This window comes from Salmo trutta, chromosome 20 (genome assembly GCF_901001165.1).
Source record: "Salmo trutta chromosome 20, fSalTru1.1, whole genome shotgun sequence".
Classification (NCBI taxonomy): Eukaryota; Metazoa; Chordata; class Actinopteri; order Salmoniformes; family Salmonidae; genus Salmo; species Salmo trutta.
The window spans coordinates 50846972-50868285 of NC_042976.1; the positions used below are offsets into that span (position 1 = coordinate 50846972).

At 42.6% G+C, this 21314-nt stretch overlaps 1 protein-coding gene across 3 annotated transcripts in view; it reads right to left on the bottom strand.

Moving 5' to 3' along the window:
* Positions 1 to 3681: 3681 nt before the first annotated feature.
* The window catches only part of upf3a (UPF3A regulator of nonsense mediated mRNA decay), a 31619-nt gene continuing 13986 nt past the window's right edge, over positions 3682 to 21314 (bottom strand). The window contains exons 5-11 of one of the 3 annotated variants that reach the window (XM_029703642.1): positions 14323 to 14433; positions 14170 to 14225; positions 13906 to 14064; positions 12033 to 12166; positions 9220 to 9511; positions 8562 to 8639; positions 3682 to 4615 (exon numbers count right to left, since the gene is read on the bottom strand). In XM_029703642.1, the coding sequence (XP_029559502.1) occupies positions 4442 to 4615; positions 8562 to 8639; positions 9220 to 9511; positions 12033 to 12166; positions 13906 to 14064; positions 14170 to 14225; positions 14323 to 14433 (1004 nt within the window). In that variant the 3' untranslated portion in view covers positions 3682 to 4441. Of the gene's footprint in view, positions 4616 to 8561; positions 8640 to 9194; positions 9512 to 12032; positions 12167 to 13905; positions 14065 to 14169; positions 14226 to 14322; positions 14434 to 21314 lie in introns of all 3 variants that reach the window. The other 2 variants (XM_029703640.1, XM_029703643.1) reach the window with 2 other exon arrangements.

The following is a 21314-nucleotide window of genomic DNA, read 5'->3' on the forward strand; positions in this document are numbered from 1 at the left end:
TCCCCGCCTGGTATGGCAACTGCCCCGCCAGCAACCGCAGGGCTCTCCAGAGGGTGGTGCGGTCTGCCCAAAGCATCACCGGGGGCAAACTACCTGCCCTCCAGGACACCTACAGCACCTCGATGTCACAGGAAGGCCAAAAAGATCATCAAGGACATCAACCACCTGAGCCACGGCCTGTTCACCCCACTATCATCCAGAAGGCGAGGTCAGTACAGTTGCATCAAAGCAGCTGGGTCAGGGAGACTGAAAAACAGCTTCTATTTCAAGGCCATCAGACTGTTAAATAGCCATCAATAGCCAGCTTCCACCTGGTTACTCAACCCTGCACCTTAGAGGCTGCTACCCTATATACAGTGGGGAGAACAAGTATTTGATAACCTGCAAAATCGGCAGTGTTTCCTACTTACAAAGCATGTAGAGGTCTGTCATTTTTATCATAGGTACACTTCAACTGTGAGAGACGGAATCCAAAAATCCAGAAAATCACATTGTATGATTTGTAAGTAGTTAATTTGCATTTTATTGCATGACATAAGTATTTGATCACCTACCAACCAGTAAGAATTCCAGCTCTCACAGACAAGTTTTTTTCTTTAAGAAGCCCTCCTGTTCTCAACTCATTACCTGTATTAACTGCACCTGTTTGAACTCATTACCTGTATAAAAGACACCTGTCCACACACTCAATCAAACAGACTCCAACCTCTCCACAATGGCCAAGACCAGAGAACTGTGTAAGGACATCAGGGATAAAATTGTAGACCTGCACAAGGCTGGGATGGGCTACAGGACAATAGGCAAGCAGCTTGGTGAGAAGGCAACAACTGTTGGCGCAATTATTAGAAAATGGAAGAAGTTCAAGATGATGGTCAATCACCCTCGGTCTGGGGCTCCATGCAAGATCTCACCTCGTGGGGCATCAATGATCATGAGGAAGGTGAGGGATCAGCCCAGAACTACACGGCAGGACCTGGTCAATGACCTGAAGAGAGCTGGGACCACAGTCTCAAAGAAAACCATTAGTAACACACTACGCCGTCATGGATTAAAATCCTGCAGCGCACGCAAGGTCCCCCTGCTCAAGCCAGCGCATGTCCAGGCCCGTCTGAAGTTTGCCAATGACCATCTGGATGATCCAGAGGAGGAATGGGAGAAGGTCATGTGGTCTGATGAGACAAAAATAGAGCTTTTTGGTCTAAACTCCACTCGCCGTGTTTGGAGGAAGAAGAAGGATGAGTACAACCCCAAGAACACCATCCCAACCGTGAAGCATGGAGGTGGAAACATCATTCTTTGGGGATGCTTTTCTGCAAAGGGGACAGGACGACTGCACCGTATTGAGGGGAGGATGGGTGGGGCCATGTATCGTGAGATCTTGGCCAACAGCCTCCCTCCCTCAGTAAGAGCACTGAAGATGCGTCGTGGCTGGGTCTTCCAGCATGACAACGACCCTAAAAACACAGCCAGGGCAACTAAGGAGTGGCTCCGTAAGAAGCATCTCAAGGTCCTGGAGTGGCCCAGCCAGTCTCCAGACCTGAACCCAATAGAAAATCTTTGGAGGGAGCTGAAAGTCCGTATTGCCCAGCGACAGCTCCGAAACTTGAAGGATCTGGAGAAGGTCTGTATGGAGGAGTGGGCCAAAGTCCCTGCTGCAGTGTGTGCAAACCTGATCAAGAACTACAAGAAACGTATGATCTCTGTAATTGCAAACAAAGGTTTCTGTACCAAATATTATGTTCTGCTTTTCTGATGTATCAAATACTTATGTCATGCAATAAAATGCAAATTAATTACTTAAAAATCATACAATGTGATTTTCTGGATTTTTCCTTTAGATTCCGTCTCTCACAGTTGAAGTGTACCTATGATAAAAATAGACCTCTACATGCTTTGTAAGTAGGAAAACCTGCAAAATCGGCAGTGTATCAAATACTTGTTCTCCCCACCTGTACATAGATTTGGAATCACTGGCCACTTCAATATTGGAACACTAGTCACTTGAATAATGTTTACATACTGCTTCACTCATCTCATATGTATTAACTGTATTCTATTCTACTGTATTTTAGTCAATGCCATGCCGACATTGCTCAAGCTAATATTTATATATTTCTTATTACATTATTTTACTTTTAGATTTCTGTGTATTGTTGTCATGAGACATTAAGGGTCGAATAAACATCATGAATGGAGGTAATTCTTTCAATCTCTTTACTTAGACATGGCTTTGAGTAAAGCCAGTGTGTCTATGTATGCGGATGACTCAACACTATACACGTCAGCTACTACAATGACTGAAATGACTGCAACACTTAAAGAGCTGCAGTTGGTTTGAGAATGGGTGGCAAGGGATAAGTTAGTCCTAAATATTTCAAAAACTAAAAGCATTGTATTTGGGACAAATCATTCACCAAGCCCTAAACCTCAACTAAATCATGTAATAAATAATGTGGAAATTGAGCAAGTTAAGGTGACTAAACTGCTTGGAGTAACCCTGGATTGTAAACTGTCATGGTCAAAACATACTGACACAACAGTTGCTAAGATGGTGAGAAGTCTGTCCATAATAAAGCGCTGCTCTACCTTCTTGACAGCACTATCAACAAGGCAGGTCCTACAGGCTCTAGTTTTGTCGCACCTGGACTACTGTTCAGTTGTGTGGTAAGGTGCCACAAAGAGGGACTTGTGGCACCAAATTGCAATTGGCTCAGAACAGGGCAGCATGGCTGGTCCTTGGATGTACACAGAGAGCAAACATTAATAATATGCATGTCAATCTCTCTAGGCTCAGAGTGGAGAAGGGGATGACTTCATCACTACTTGTATTTGTAAGTGGTATTGCCACCAGAGGTCTCTTCACAGTCCCCAAGTCCAGAACAGACTATGGGAGGCGCACAGTACTACATAGTTTCACACCCTGATCTGGTTCACCTGTCCTTGTGATTGTCTCTACCCCCTCCAGGTGTCGCTTATTATCCCCGGTGTATATATCCCTGTGTTTCCTTTCTCTCTATGCCAGTTCGTCTTGTTTACCAAGTCAACCAGCCTTTTTCCTTGCTCTTATTTTTCCCAGTCTCTGTTTGTTTCTAGTCCTCCTGGTTTCGACCCTTGCCTGTCCTGACTCCGAACCCGCCTGCCTGACCACTCTGCCTGTTCTGACTACCAGCCTGCCTATCCCCTTGTACTGTTTTGGACTCAGACCTGGTTTCTGACCCCTGCCTGGCCTGACCTCGAGCCTGCCTATCCCCTGGTACTGTTTGGACTCTGACCTGGTTTATGAACTCTCGCTTGTCCCCGACCTGCCTTTGCCAACTCCCTTTGTTATAATAAATATCAGAGCTCTACCATCTGCCTCCTGTGTCTGCATTTGGGTCTTGCCTTGTGCCCTTATACATAGAGCCATGACTACATGGAACTTTATTCCACATCAGGTAACTGATGCAAGCAGTAGAATCAGATTTAAAAAGAGATAAAAATACACCTTATGGAACAGCGGGGACTGTGAAGCAACACAAACATATGCACAGACACATGCATACACACACATGATAACATACTCACTATACACACACGTACAAATGGATTTTGTGTTGTAGATATGTGGTAGTGGAGTAGGCGCCTGAGGGCACACACTTAGTGTGTTGTGAAATCTGTTATGAATGTATTGTAATTTTTTATTGTATAGCTGCCTTAATTTTGCCGGACCCCAGGAAGAGTAGCTGCTTAATAGGGATCCATAATAAATGCAAATACAAATGATTGCGCTATTGTACCCAGGGGTGACACAACATGGGAATAACACACGAGCAAGAAACAAACAACTTCCTTTAGCTTTGGTCCCGTCCTGCTTGACAAAACACATTCTAATCGTGTCCAGAGAAACTTCTCTGTGATATACAGAATACAACAAAGGAGAACAAGATGAAAAGGTTTCCATAATGTATTGGGAATGTTTGATCTTTGTTACTCTCCTACCCCAATCATGGGTGACCCAATCTTCAAATCCTTTTGAAATTATTTGCGCAAAGGTTTGACACAGAAGCGTCGGAAAGTTTAAATGATTTCAACTGCGAGTGCAGCTCCATCAACCCCAAAGCCTTGCGCATGCATGCCGTTTAATAACACGCAAGCCTACAATCTGGCAGCCCAAGAGAGAGCAATAGTAATGCCGTCTTTTTGTAGGCACTAACTCCGCCATGGCTTGTTGGTCAAAGCCTATGGGGAAGTTAATGTTTTTTTTTTGATAAACGGAAAAAATAAGTTTGGTGGTAAAAACAGGCTTAGGAGATCTTATACGTTTTGTTCTATGAGATCATCATCAGCTAACGTCACTTTTTGTGAATTTTGAAGCATTTATATAATCAAAAGCAGCACATAAAAGCTTCATAATTCATAGGCATAAATAATGTGAAAGGCTTATCAGAGCAGACAGACTGGACTACTCGTCTCCGCTCTTTTCCGAGCCCGTTTCCATGGCGACGGCCTTGTAGCAGCGGTCCGCCGCCGCGTGTTCTGGCGAGTGGCTCATGGGAAGCTCATAACCTTTCATCGCAGAGCTCACGCGCTTGCGATTGTGAGCACCTGGCTGGTAGAGCTGCATGGCAGGCCGGTCCTGTATGGAGAGAAAGAGGCAGAAACACAGGAGAGAGATCTAGGTCACAATAACAGCACAAACTCACTGTAACACAAAATGGCTGCTAAACTATACTATATTTTACTGGACACAGATTGACAAGTCCTGGACTAAAAAGCAATCAATGGAGATTCTACATTGCGCTTGCTTTTAATTCCAGAGGCCATATCCACAAAGCGTCTCAGAGTAGAAAATTGGTCGTAAGTGCTGAGAATAGAGACAAAGTGTCTTGATAACAGAAAAATACAGCGAGTCAGTGGTTCCTGTAAGATTATTTTGATATTTCTATTTAGCACATTTATTGAAAATGAAATACAGAAATACCTAAGTTATATAAGTATTCACACCTCTGATGCAATACTTTGTAAAAGCACCTTTGGCAGTGTTTAAAGCTGTGAGTCTGTCTGGGTAAGTCTCTAAGAGCTTTCTACACCTGGATTGTGCAACATTTGCCTATTACTTTTTTCAAAATTCTTCAAGCTCTGTCAAATTGGTTGTTGATCATTGCTAGACAACAATTTCCAGGTCTTGCCATAGATTTTCAAGTAGATTTAAGTAAAAACTGTAACTCGGCCACTCAGGAATATTCACTGTCCTCTTGATAAGCAACTCCAGTGTAGATTTTGCCTTGCCTACCTGGTTAAATAAAGGTGAAATAAAATAAAAAGATTTGGACTTGTGTTGTAGGTTTTTGTCCTGCTGAAAGGTGAGTTCATCTCCCAGTGTCTCATGGAAAGTAGACTGAACCATGTTTTCCTATAGGATTTTGCCTGTGCTTAGCTCCATTCCGTTTCTCTTTTTTATCCTGAAAAACTCCCCAGTCCTTAACGATTACAAGCATACCCATAACATGATGCAGCCAAACACTATGCTTGAAAATATGGAGAGTGGTACTCAGTAATGTATTGTATTGTATTTGCCCCAAACATAACACTTTGTATTCAGGACAGAAAGTAAATAGCTTTGCCATATTTCTTGCAGTACTTCAGTGCCTTATTGCAAACAGGATGTTTTGGAATATTTTTGTTCTGTACAGTCTTTTCATTCTGTCAATTAGGTTAGTATTGTGGAGTAACTACAATGTTGTTGATCCATCCAAATTTTTCTCCTATCACAGCCATTAAACTTGGCAACTGTTTTAATGTCACCATTGGCCTCATGGTGAAATCCCTGAGTGGTTAGGAAGGATGGTTGTATCTTTGTAATGACTGGGTGTATTCATACATCATCCAAAGTGTAATTAATAACTTTACCATGTTCAAAGGGATATTCAGTGTCTTTATTTTTTTAAATTTACCCATCGACCAATAGGTGCCCTACTTTGCAAGGCATTGGAAAACCTCCCTGGTCTTTGTGGTTGAATCTATGTTTGAATTTCACTTCTCAATTGACTGATCTTTGCAGATTATTGCATGTGTGGCGTACAGAGATGAGGTAGTCGTAAAAAAATTATGTTAAACACTATTATTGCACACAGAGTACAACGTATTATGTGACTCGTTAAGCACATTTTTAAATGTGAACTTATTTAGGCTTGCCATAACAAAGGGGTTGAATACTTATTGACTGAAGACATTTCATCTTTCCATTTTTAATTGATTTGAGAGAAAAAAAATATTGAAAAACAAAATTCTACTTTGACATTATGGGGTATTGTGTGTAATCCATTTCAAATTCAGGCTGTAATACAACAAAATGTGTAAAAATACATGGGGTGTGAATACTATCTGAAGGCACTGCATAACCACATAGGCAGATAAATAGTCACAGATTTTTCTTTTGATTATTCAATTACCCCACATCATGTTATTTCAAGTTATCCCTTTGGAGCGCAATAACACTTAGTAAAAAATATGCCTAAATTGGGCATGACTATAAGTTGAGCAATTTAAAGGCATCTAGGGCCTATGTTAATTAACTTTGATTGTGTTTAATGAAAATTATAGACCTTTCAAACGTTTTATGTAACATTATCAGCAAGTGATTTGATGCCAACTGTCCTGAAAGGGGGCAAAAAGAAAATGCAACTTGTCTCGGAGTTTACTGTAAGAGGCTGATGTTTTTTTGTTCCTGTTCTGTATAGTACAATATATTTATTTTAATCTTTGAGAATGTAACTGTCTACACTGAGTGTACAAAACATTAAGAACACCGGCTCTTTCCATGACAAAACTAACAAGGTGAAATCAGGTGAAAGATATGATCCCTTATTGATGTCACTTGTTAAATCCACTTCAATCAGTGTAGATGAAGGGGAGGAAACAGGTTAAAGAAGGATTTTTAAGCCTTGAGACAATTGAGAAATGGATTGTGTATGGGGGGTACCATTCAGAGGATGAATGGGCAAGACAAAAGATTTACAGGGTATGGTAGTAGGTGCCAGGGGCACTGGTTTGTGTCAAGAACTGCAACGCTGCTGGGTTTTTCACACTCAACAGTTTCCCGTGTGTATCAAGAATGGTCCACCACCCAAAGGACATCTGTGGGAGGCATTGGAGTCAACATGGGCCAGCATCCCTGTGGACTGCTTTCGACACCTTGTATAGTCCATGACCTGATAAATTGAGGCTGTTCTGAGAGCAAAATGAGGGTGGGGCGGTTCAACACAATATTAGGAAGGTGTTTTTAATGTTTTGTACACTAAGTGTATATTAATTTATCTTTATGTCGTTGAAAATGGAGCCTCCAAAAGATGCGGTGGGATGCCTTCACTTATTTCAGTAGTAAAGCAACTGGGTCATTCCACCAATTTAGTACCTTTGGGGTAGTGTAAAAGAAAAAAACATTTCAACATTTCCATAAAGAGCACACGTTCAACTTAATAAAAACATGTTTTACCGTCTCAAGAAAAATACTATAGCAAGTGCTTATTAAGGGCCAAATAAAGTAACAGGGTTGATTATTTAATCTTAAATCAGCCATAAGTCCCCTTATGACGGGGTAATGGAAGCTTGTTGTGTGCAACAGGGAGGGGCAATTGACTCAATGCAAGCTTCACAAAACAATTGAAATTTGTTAAAACATTTCTAGCCTGTCTTCCTATGCATGTGTAACAGGGGTGATGTGTTTTGTTCGACCCACTCAGATTTCCACCACAAAACACTAGAAAATGGCCAAAAAGAGTAGAACCAGCTCACCTGCTTTTACACTATGATTCGACAATTATATGTTCAATGTTTCTATGGAATTGAAAAAAAATGTTTAAAGGAATAGTTTGGCCATATTAAAACAACAGTTCAGTTCACATAAAAGGGTTGACCTTAAAATGAGGGACATTTTGGGGTTAAGCGGGTTATAATTTTCCTAGAAGTAACAGGATGCACAGAGGGAAATGTCAAAATTCAGAATTTTGGCACTTTAGCAAGTCTTTATTCATATTAAAAATCTGATTTACTGAATTTTCCATATGTTTTTTATTAAAAGGAACTTCATTTAATATAACTGGCTTTTTAAAGTTAAAATTGGTGCACAATTTCTACTTAAAATGTCAAAGGGACGCAAAACACACTTTTTTTTGTGGTACGATCTAACTATAGAAAGGCTACTAGTAAGACTAGCAGTCCATTGGCTAGTAACCTCACTCACTATAGAAAAACTATAGATTTTCAAATAGTATTTTTTTCTTCTTTATCTGCTCTTAATTGAGCTTGCCTGGTGCAATAGATTACTCCCAAAAGTGCAAACCCTGCTCATCTGGCACTCCAGGCAGGCTCAACCAAACACCAAAGGTATTTGAAAGACAGCAAATACTATTTGAAACCAGATATACCATCTATGTAGAAAGGACCAAAGGGTAGAAGAGTAGCTGTACATCTGTACTTTGGTGCACCCTCCCACTACCTTGTGTGCCCCTCCTCATCCCCCATGTAGAAAGGCTAGCTGTAGCTGTACCTTGGCTGGTGGTGGAAAGACTAGCTGACTATACCTTGTTTGGCAGAGCCCCTCCTATCTGGTGTGGCCCCTCTGTCTGGGACGTCCTTCTGTCCTGATAGGCTAACACAGACTGAGAAACACAGGCCTGGATCAATGGGGTTACATACAAATATGTCATATGTCAAGGTATTTATACATGTGAGTTTGTATGTATGTGTGTTTTAATATGTGTAGTGCACATGTACTGCAATTCTCACTGTTTTTAACACAATGTATGATGACTGTACCTTTGATCATCTTAAGCTTGTAAATCTATCATCTCGTGGACAATAAAGTTATATTGAAATATAAATGTCTCCACTGCACTGTAACAGTGCAGCACTGTCCGTTTGCACAGCTGATGAAACACAGACTAGTGTGACAAGCAGCTGGAAATGTGTGTGGTGGGGTTGTATCGTAAAAAAAAAACGGAATATATCACAACGTAAAACAACCTTTGTTTACTTAAAATACTTCAATCAGTATAACGACAGGTTGAAATCCTCAAAGAATTCCAAAGGACTCAAACCTTGCAACAATACTTGTTACATTGTACTTACAGGAATAATTACGCAATAATAAGGTGTAACCTACTTATATTATCGTTGTTCTTTAAATAAAAATCAACCACAAAATAACAACCTACCTCTCTTGCTCACCTTGTCGCTCACCTTGTTCCGGACGCGGTCCTTCCTGCTACCGCCAATGTCTTCTCTGACCTCCTTGCCCACCTTGTCGCACGTGTCGGGGCAGTAGGAGTAGGAGCTGTGGTATTGGCCATCTTTCTTTGCCCGGTCCTGGCAGTAGCCTTTACCCCACTTGGTATCCTCCTTGCACCGCATGGACTTGTCGAACTCGTAGTGGTGGCGCTGTCGTTTCCTCTCCTCGTCTCTTCCTCTGTGGTCTTTGTCTCTCTGCCTGCGGCCGTGCTCTCTCTGCTCCTTATCGCTCTCCATCTGACCCCTAGTGGCAGGAAAGGGAAGCACAGTTAGACTGGTTATGACTAGGGCTGTGGCGGTCATTACATTTTGTCAGCTGGTTATTGTCATGCAAAAGACTGAACTTAGCTGAATGAAATAGAAAGGATATTTTTCCCATTCCGGAGAAAGTGTGCATATGAAGTGGCTATGTTCAGCGTAAAAGTGGTCATTTGAAACAGGTCCTATACATTACATTTAGAGTTAGTTGGCAACTTTAGTTGTGAATGATACTTACCTTAAAATGTCTTAGAAATCAAAACATATATTTTAAAAAATTATAATTTCACCTTTATTTAACCAGGTAGGCTAGTTGAGAACAAGTTCTCATTTGCAACTGCGACCTAGCCAAGATAAAGCATAGCAATTCGACACATACAACAACACAGAGTTACACATGGAATAAACAAAACATACAGTCAATAATACAGTAGAACAAAAGAAAACAAAAAGTCTATATACAGTGAGTGCAAATGAGGTAAGTTAAGGCAATAAATAGGCCGTGGTGGCGAAGTAATTACAATATAGCAATTAAACACTGGAATGGTAGATGTGCAGAAGATGAATGTGCAAGTAGAGATACTGGGGTGCAGAGGAGCAAGATAAATAAATAAATACAGTATGGGGATGAGGTAGATTGGATGGGCTATTTACAGATGGGCTATGTACAGGTGCAGTGATCTGTGAGCTGCTCTGACAGCTGGTGCTTAAAGCTAGTGAGGGAGATATGAGGTATGAGAGATATGGGGTGCATGATGCGACTATAGGCTATTGATGATTTGAGAAAGTCGGGAAAACAAGCTTGCCCTCTGTTCCTTGCATCAGGTTGCACAGCTGTTCTCTCATCAAGTGATCATATTTTCACCCATCAGACTATTCTCAATTTAATCTTGTCTTTACTAATATGTCAAATTAGTCTCAATTTAGAATGGCCCATTGGGAGGGACAGGGGGGGAAAACACGCCATCCGCACTCGAATAGCGATTGGAGGCTGCGCGTTTTCACGTGGTCCGTTTTTCAGTTATGCCGGATAGGCTACTTGGTTACTTCGGTTTTGTAGGGGAGCTATGCTTAATATGAGCAGCTGAGAAATAAATAGAACACTTTTTTCACTCCACATATCAACCACTGTTTGAGGATCATTCTCTCGCTACACAACAGGCGATTTTCTGTATGCCATGGGCTCCAACTCTATTCCTGCAGCTACCCAATGCTTAATTTGGGAAACCAAATGAAATCTGTCGGTAACAATGATAGTAAGATGTTTTCACAACGAAACATATTTCACTAAACTGTTGTCATCCCCTCTGCACGCTTGAGAAAGGAAAAAAGGAGAGAGGAGCAGATGGAAACGATTGGTTGTGAGATATTTTGTAGCTAAAGGTAACGTTAATATGTCAGCCTATTAATTATGAAAATATAAAAAATTCCCTATTACTAGGCTATTCAAAATCATATACAAATTTACCACAACTGTAAGCCACCCTGCACAATCAATGAACCAACAACATCACCTAGGGGTATACATTCTCTCCTAGACTCGTGGATATACATCTTGGAGTGTAGCATAAGGTAACCCAGTCCATCCAGTTTGCATAATAATACAGTCCACACAAAGGCAATTACTCAAATGTGTTTCATTTTGGAGTAGGCCTATAGGTTAGACCAATTATGTACCAAAGACATTTTAAATCAGTTGTGTTTTATGTTTTATGTTTTTCTGCCATGCATAATATGCAGTAGGCTATGTATTGTATAACAGCACAATCATTATTTTTATTCAGGGTTTTTTTTCGAGCTTGTCCTCGTAAGTCTATGCATATGCATAAGCTCTAATATGCATGTGGTTGTTTTTAATTAATCATCACCTTAGATGGCGTTGTCCATTTTGTTGTGTTAGGCTTTGAAACAACATCCACAATGACCGACCATGTCTTCCACTCAGTTTCAACCTGCTTTTGAACTTCTTTCTTCAAATGTATCATCACAGTGAGGTGAGTTTTGAAAGCATGATATTGTTTTGATGATAAGTGTTATGTGATTTTCAATTGCATTTATGTCAGAGTGGTTAGAGGGACAATAGACCCCTGAGTACCAGGCCATTAGCGACCTAATGTTCGTTAGGGTACTACCAACACATGACTTGAGCGCATAAGAGGAGATTACCGTGACTCAACGGTCATGACTCATGACTGCCAGTGTGGCGGTAAAAGGTCAGCGCAACAGCCCTAGTTATGACACTGGAGGAGGGTGGTATCAGCTCATGACCAGGCCTTGGCTAGAAACATTGGTTTTGTCACATAAAGCTGTAAAGGCTCCAGGTTGGTCAAGGCCAAATGTGGCATCCACTGTGATAAGGATAGAAAACGCACAGTAAGGCATAGAAGAAATCTCGTCCTTTACCACTAGCTAACTCCAATTTGGGTTTCTCATAACTGAGAAAAACAAAGCATCAGAGACTGATATAAACCAAAAATACCATGAATAGTGCATTAAAAGCTCCTTACTGGTCCTTGGTTTCCTTTGACTTCATGTGTCCACTGGGCTTGTCCCACTTGACCCTCTCTGTGTCCCCACTGTCTCCTTTGTCCTTGAGCCTGTCAGAGTCCACATCATCGTCCCGGTCACTCTTCTTCAGGAGCTGAGGCAAGCCCAAAACACACTTACTACCCAACAACTACCAACAGTTATTAACAAAACAGTCACTAACTATAAAATCTCGTCAGAGCCTTAACTCTGGGTACCGAGATTACAGTCTATCTGACTAATAGTTACGACTAACAAAATGTAGCTCACGAAGGGCTTCCTAAAAGCTTTAATTTGGTGAATGTGCATATACCACTCAAAATGGGACAAGTTTCAGAAAACGAGGTGTATGTCGCACGCCACTAGAGACCCATTTGAACATAATTTTTTTATTTTGATCTAAATATGTTTTGGGGCAGAAATGCCTTCTGGAACATGTGGACTTTCACGTGCCTTAATGACAAACGTGTATGCCATCTGTAAATACAAATACAATTGTTAAATTACGAGCTTAGTTGGTTTAGCCACATAACAAGGCAGCAACATTCCCGCTAGCCAAGGCAATGAGAAGGCTGGACATGCCGAGAGATGAGTAGGGATTGGTCTGCCATGTAGCCAGCTTCTGTCTATAACATGAGCTGGTCAGTATGTGTAGATAATCCTTTCTGACATGGCTTTTTGAAAGATAACACATAATAGAACTACATACGTGTTGCTGTCCACATCTGGAGGACTGAGTTTTGAAATCAGTGGAATTAGAGTATGATAGCTAAGGAGATGGAGAAAATTCTGCCATTTGATTGCAAATATGCAGACGGAGTCAAAAAGAGAACACCTCTTTTACATCTTCAAACAATTTTAAAAATATATTTTAACCCGGAAGCCAGCCGCACCAATGTGTCGGAGGAAACGCGGTACACCTGGTGACCGTGTCAACGTGCACTGCACCTGGCCCGCCACAGGAGTCGCTAGTGCGCGATGGAACTAGGACATCCCTGCTGGCCAAACCCTCCCCTAACCCAGACGATGCTGGGTTGCGACAGAGCCTGGACTCGAACCCAGAATCTCTAGTGGCACAGCCCGCACTGCCTTAGACCACTGCGCCACTCGATAGACGTAGCTGGTAAATTCCCTCTGGCTATCCACTCCGATTTCAGAACACTCTCGTCTGAGTGTGCCAGAGCACAGAATAACTGACGATTTGAGAACACTCAACACCCGTTGAATATGGCCGGTGTCAGCAAACCTTGGCAAAAAAGCGTATTTAAATTGTTGCCAACAGCACAGTTGCAGTCACTAACGCTCTGGATAACATAAAAAAGCATAACCAGCTCTGCAAGAATGAGAGTGAAATACTCTGAATTTACGAACGGACAATCTGGCAACGCTCTGAGTTTACGAACACCCAGAGCGCACTCTGAGCACACTCTGGCAACCCAGATTAAATTTACGACACACCCGTACTATAAACCAGCCTTCAGTCTTGAAATCTTTGGTTGTTTAGTATATGGCCTCACATGTGAATCCTTAAAGAGATGGGTGGGGCTAAAGGTTTAGAGGGTGTGAACGACGCTGAATGGGTGTAGACAAAGAAGAGCTCTCCACTAGGTGTACAAAACATTCAAGGGCCATTTTCTCAAAAGGGAGGTTACAAGTTTATCAACTTTCATAGCAGAATTACGTTAACCATTGTTCCTCAACTGTAGTGTATGATATACCGTTTTCTAGCTGTGTCTCTGCTTTTATCCAATGTAAAAAACACAATATCAAATTTTGCTACATAAGACAGAATCGAACCGGTCGGTCACAAATGTTCTTTGATTTTAACTTTGTGTCAACAGAACCAGTGACCACCTTGATCTTGATCTCCTTCTCCGATAGTTTCTTCTGTTTATCCGCCTCCTTGCGTTTGCGTCTCTCCTCCTCCCTCCGTTTCCTCTTCTCCTCCTCCCTCTGCCGTTTCTTCTCCAGCTCCCTGCGTCGACGCTCCTCTCTCTTCTCCTCTCTTATCCTCTACAGAAAAATTGCATCTTATTGTGAGAGTTGATCTATATCTGGATAGGAGTCCACAAAGGGCAACGATAAATGCATTATTTTTAACTATTACATTACTCTTACGTGCTTCTCAAGTTTCTTATTCTTGATGTACTCCAGAAGAGGTGTTGTTCTTTTGGCTGAAATTCAATCAGATATAATGTAAAGTCAGATTGATTGATTGCCTGACTTATTGGTTGATAGACAGACTAACTGACTGACTGATTGATCCAGTACCTATGAGTTTCTTTGTCTTGGCCTCTATCTCTCCCAGCAGGGTTTCAGGGTTGGCCATGGACTTCTCCTCATCACAGGAGTAGTTATCCAGAAACCGCCGGTACTCCGGGTCTGCAAGGGGGAGAAGGGTAAGGAAGAGTCAAGAAGAGGGAGGACGTCAATCAGTCACTTTGTTGAAAAAGGAATGTAGTTGTAAAGAAAAAGGTGGGTAAAGATCGAGTGTTAAAGCTCAAGATGACAGGCGGTAACGTTATTGGGTGGGGACACGCTAATGGTAAATACGGTAATTTGACGTAATAGGTGCGCATCTCTATTCACAAAATAGAAAAGTATATTATTGGAATTTATCTACATTTATCCTTCACTGTATCCCAATTTGCCCAAGATAAAAATACAGATATTTCTGCGCATTTTTACATTGCTGAGTGCCAACTCCGCTGCTGCCTACGTAGCTGCTGTGCTCAGTGCTCCGCTGCCGCTCCCCCGTCCTTGATCATATTGTACACAAAACTGTTTTAACTATTGCATTCCCTCAGTAGGCTATTAACAGGGTGGGGGGGGGGGGGGGGGGGTAACGGATTACAGGTAATCTGTTACATGTAAGGGATTACAAAAAACTGTAACCGTAATCTGTTACGTTACCAGCAAAAAGACAGTAATCAGATTACATATATGTTTGAAAACTAGATTTAAAAAAAATAAAAATAAATGTAACCTTTATTTAACTAGGAATGTCAGTTAAGAACAAATTCTTATTTGATTACTTTGAGGATTACTTTTAAATTCAGAAAGGATGTTTGCGAGAAAAAACATCTTCGACACTTCTCTGTTTTCTCAATAACATTCAAATCAGCATTGAAAAAAGACGCAAGTTCAAGTTTGTTCCACCTGAGTGAGTATGACCAGAAGTCAGAGACCACTTTGATGACACACCAAATGGGTTTGATGGAATGCGGGAAAAGAGCAGGAATAGGCTTTTGTTGGCTACAGTCCGAGCTATGCCTTCCAATGGTGCAACTGCTGTCGGCATCCAAAGATTATCCAACTTGAATAAACGCTTGGAGGTGAGGATGACAGCAGTGGTGTAGTCTACAGCGATATGGATATCACTTATTATTGATATCTACATAGAGCATTGATGTGAATCACACTGCTGCTCTCTCATTTAGCTATTTGTGCCTTATAGATTGTGGTTGTTGTGGATGGCTGTTCACAAATCTAAATGTGAATTTGAACCCAATAATGGTAGAATTCAAGAACTTCAAGCTGCCTATCAATCATTGTTTTTTAAACTAGAGGATAGCCAGTGACAAATGCACTCTTGCAACAGCTGCTTTGTGCAGATCCCAGCCTATGGAATACAAGTTTGGCTTTAATTGCTCAATCTAATTCATGCTGATAAAAGAACAAATCTATAGGCCTAATGGACACATGCTCAAACTTGCACACTTTTAATACACTTAAAGGGGCAATCTGTAGTTGCTACATCCATTTTTGGACTTTATATATATATATATATATTATACACACATCCATTGATTCTTGAAGAATATAACTTATAAATGCCTCATGAGCTTAGTTCAACTGCCACACTCCCTGATATAAGCTTGTTTTTCTCCAATGTTTGTAAACATGTTAAATGTAAACAAACACTGTATAGCCTCATAACAAGGTTAAAACAATCATTTTGATATCATGAGATATGGTTACATTTCTCCACGCCCATCCCTCAGCTTTTTACCAAAAGAGAGGTGGGGCACCCCGTTTTGTTATTGTTTCATCTATGGATTTGGCCTTTAAACAGCTGCATATTATCAAAATATCAAAGTGTCACCACCAACAAAAAGGTAAACAATAGGCCTATAGCAAATGCAGCATATGGCATTCATTTTTCACATGTAAATAGCACTTTTCAGTAGTGCTCAAATCATGCCATTCCATGAGCGCAGCATTTATTTTTCAACTCGAATCAATGAGCCCAATCAGTCCTCCATGACGACACAATCATAAACAACAGAGTAGGCTGGTTAATAAGTCCTGAGTTGAAATGACTGGAATTCTGATAGACTTTGGTTTTTAATGTAAAGATATAATTTAATCGTATTATTATATGTAGTAGAAAGCGATGGGTTAGAAGAAGCCTACATAACCAACCCATAAAGTTTAACATCCATATATGGCCAGCTATGTAAACTTTAACATTGATTTATCCTGCAATGATGTTGTTCAATTGGTAACATACATTTTTGTCTTCTTCTAATGCCTCTTAAAGGGAAAGTAATCTAAAAGTAATCAGATTACGTTACTGAGTTTGGGTAATCCAAAAGTTAGGTTACTGATTACAATTTTGGACAGGTAACTAGTAACAGATTACATTTAGAAAGTAACATACCCAACCCTGGCTATTAAGCATAAGCGCAATTTCCAACAAACTACAAAAATAAAATAAAAATCGAACTTTGCATTACATGCCCCAGTAAGCATAAGCTTGATGTCATGTTTTTTTGCAGGGTTAAGTAGGCTACATGCAGCTATTTACATGTTTTACACAGAATAGGCCTACATTCTTGACATATTCATACAAACTTTCTATCAAGCTTATGTTTGTAATACTGACAACAAACAGGAAGTCTAGCAACTTCATGTTCTTCTGAGCTGCTGAGTTACATGCAGCTATTTACTCTTGCCACTATATGGCAGCATACACTGAGTGTACAAAACATTAAGAATACCTTACCCATCCAACCTACTACCATACCCTGTTCAAAGGCACTTAACACTTTTGTCTTGCACATTTACCCTCTGAATGGCACACATACACAATCCATGTCTTAATTGTCTCAAGGCTTAAAAATCCTTCTTTAATGTGTCTCCTCACCTTTCTCTACACCAGTGGTTGACAAACTTTTTATAGTCCCGTACCCCTTCAAACATTCAACCTCCAGCTGCGTACTTCCAACATTGCACACAACTCTGCAATGTTGGGTTGTATCGGAGAGAGTCTCAGTCTTAAATCATTTTCCACACACAGTCTGTGCCTGTATTTAGTACTCATGCTAGTGATGGCCGAGAATCCACTCTCACATAGATACATGGTTGCAAAGGGCATCAGTGTCTTAACAGCGTGATTTAACAGCAAGGAACTCTGAGTGCTGCCCTATCCAGAAATCTGCCAGTGGCTTCTGATTAAATGAAATTTTCACAGAACTGCTTGTTGCAATTTCGATGAGGCTCTCTTGTTCAGATATCGGTAAATGGATTGGAGGCAGGGCATAAAATTGATAACGAATCCAGTTGTTTGTGTCGTCCGTTAAAGGAAAGTACCAGCATAATAATCGCACCCAGCTCACTCAGGTGCTTCGCTATATCACATTTGACATTGTCCGTAAGCTTGAGTTCATTTGCACACAAAAAATCATACAATGATGGAAAGACCTGTGTGTTAACGCAGATAGAAAAAGAGCTCCAACTTCTTAATCATAGCCTCAATTTTGTCCCGCACATTGAATATAGTTTGCCGGAGAGTCTCTGTAATCCTAGATTAAGATCATTCAGGCGAGAAAAAACATCACCCAGATAGGCCAGTCGTGTGAGAAACTCGTCATCATGCATGTGGTCAGACAAGTGAGTTGCCCAGTGACACGAGCCTACCAGACGAGCTAAATTACTTCTATGCTCGCTTCGAGGCAAGTAACACTGAAACATGCATGAGAACATCAGCTGTTCCGGGGGACTGTGTGTTCACGCTATCTGCAGCCGATGTGAGTAAGACCTTTAAACAGGTCAACATTCACAAGGCCGCAGGGCCAGACAAATTACTAGGACGTGTAAACTCGCCCACTGTCAGACTCTTTTACCAGTCCGGATACACGCTCGGTTGCCTAGAACGTTTGGATGCCCTAAGTGGAACGCAGCAAGACACAGACACATAGTCTAATTAGCAATTGAATGTTATTTATTCATCATCATTGCAAACGTTGGCTAAGCTGCACAGGAGGCATACAGGCAGACAAGTAGTGTATTTTAGTCACGAACTACGATATGGCAGCAACTACAAAGATTAGCCTACATCACACAAAACTGATTGTTTTTGCACCAAAGTGTAGGGACTGCGTCCTGCGTGTGCAATTGCAATATCTGTTAAAACAGAAAGATAGAGAAGGGTTGTAGCCTTCATAATATACAGTATATGTTTTGGAATGTTTGTTCAAATCGCCACAGGATTTTTATTTCAGCTGTTCAGAAATATAAGGCAGCGACATAGGCTACATCATCATGGTTCTGTCATGGTCCCACCTGTCACCAGAGGGCAGCACAGACTGTCCAAGAGACATTAAATGACACTCAGCTGTGTCCTATTTACTCGTTATGATTTCCCTGTTACAAGAGGTGTGTTTTCTGTTGTTCTTTGTTGAAGCTTGAATTGTGTGCCGTCTGCATTCTCTCCTGAGTGAGTTTTCCCAGTGTTACTGTGATCCTTCCGTTACAGTTTCTCAGTAAAGTATTATCTTTATCCTTAACCCCTGATTCCTCGTCTGGTCTCTTCTCTACACCTGGGTCCAACCTCACCATGTCACAGCAAGCTTCAGCCAATAACATGGATCCAGCAGAGATCACCCAGATCAAGAATGTTGTAACCCACTGAGGAGCACTGCTGGGGCGGCAGCAAGAACAACTCTTCCAGATATCATAAACCCTCCGGGCACTTACCGACTCCCTCCAACCACAGTCCAACCCCCACCCAGGAGGAGCCAATGCCCAAGTCTCATCACCCAGTGCTACAGGCGTCGCAGTAGTTCATTCAGGGAAACTGCACCGGGAACCCAAGATCCCAGCCCCCTGAGCGGTATGACGGCCACCTGGGAGGATGCAAGGGGTTCCTCACCTCCTCACTCTCTACTCTCAGGCAAGGCCCTGACGTGGGCAACGGCGGTGTGGGAACAGCAGCCACAATTCTGCAGCTCCATATTAGCCTTCACTGCGACGAGTCTTCGACCACCCAGTCGGTGGACAAGAAGCGGCCAGCCGACTGTTCAACATCCATCAAGGGGCCAGACCAGTGGCTGACTTCGCCATTGAGTTCCGCATCCTCGCCGCCGAGAGTGGGTGGAATACGGAGGCACTGGTACCGCTTTCCACCAGGGGGGTTGTCTAACGCCATCAAGGATCAACTGGTCTCTCGGGAACTGGGAGGGGACCTCGAGTCCCTGATAACGCTGGCAATCAGGATCGACAATCGCCTCTGAGGATGTGTGAGACAGCACTTTTTTGACACCACCCCAGTATCCCAGTTTCCTGAGCACCCCAAGCCCCCCGAACCCAGCATTGAGGAGCCCATGCAGCTGGGACACACACGTCTGAGCCCACAGGAGGCCGACAGGCGCATGCACGAAAGCTGCTGCCTCTACTGCGGAGGTCTCGGCCATCTCTGTGCTACATACCCAGAGCAGTTTGGAAACGCCAGGGCTCGCCAGGACAAGGGGAGACCCTGACGAGCTGTGCAGTTACCTTCCGGCTACCCAGTCACCGTCTGTCACTACCTGCAACCCTCCACTGGGACAACCGTCAGCACCAGATTCAAGCCTTCGTGGACTCCGGGCCGCAGATAATTGCATTGATCAAGACTTCACCAGAGAATTACAAATCCCCTGCGTGAAATGTCCCATCCCTCTGCAGATTCAAGCCCTCGACGGACGCCACATTGGCTCCGCCAGGTGGAATATCAGAACAAGCCCATTCTACTGCAGGTTGGGGTGAATCACTCAGAGACTCTTAGTTTTCTTTTGATCACGGCTCCCGAGAACCCCCTTATCCTCGGGTACCCCTGGCTACCGCTACATAATCCACTACTCTCCTGTTCCATGGGACACATACTAGACTGAGGTAAGTACTGCCCCACCTAGAGCCTCACTGCGTCCCCCTGCATCCAGTGAAGACCAAGATTTCTCTGCTCTCCCTCCCAAATACTTCGACCTCCAGCAGGCCTTCAGTAAGAGGCAAGTCGCCACCCTCCCTCCTCATCGTCCATACAACTGCACCGTAGAACTCCAACCTAGCTCCACCCCTCCCTGGGGCCGCCTTCACTCCCTCTCAATCCCTGAAGCTGCAGTCATGGACAATTACATCCGGGAGTTGCTGGAGGCAGGTTTCATTGGCTCCTCAACACCGAATTCTTTACCAAACTGGACCTCGCAACGCTTACAATCTGGTGAGAATCAGGGAGGGCGATGAATGGAAAACTGTCTTTAATACCCCTAGTGGTCACTGAGTATTTAGTCATGCCATTCGGATTATCAAACTCACCGGCAGTCTTCCAAGCATTGGTCAATGACACTCTTAGGGATATGTTGAATCGGTTCTTCTTTGTTTACCTCGATGACATCCTGATCTTCTCCAAGACCCTTCCGGAACACATCCTGCAGTTCCTCCAAGTCCTGAGATGCTCCTGCACAGTTAACAATACGTCAAGCTTGAGAAGTGTTCTATCTATCGCTTTCCTGGGCCACAGTATTTCTACCGCCGGTATCCAAATGGACCCTGTTAAGGTGAGGGCGGTCACTGACTGTCCCCATCCCGCCTCACTCAAACAACTCCAATGGTTCCTCGGGTTTGCCAATTTTTACAGGCGTTTTATATGGAACTTTGGAGCGGTGGCAGCGCCTCTCACGGTCCTAACCCACAAGTCCCAGACCTGTTTTGTCTGGACCCCCAGAGCATTCATGGAGCTCAAGGGACGTTTCACCTCCGGACCCATCCTCGTTCATCCTGATCCTACTCATACCTTCATGGTAGAGGTGGACGCCTCAGACACCAGAGCAGTGGCATGCATTCACAGCGGAACGAGGGGGACAAGAGAATACACCCATGTGCCTTTCTTTCCAAGCGGTTCTCACCAGCGGAACGCAACTACGATGTAGGCAACCGGGAGCTCTTGGCAATCAAGTGGGTCCTTGAAGGTTGGAGACACTGCTTGGAGGGGGTACCTCATCCTT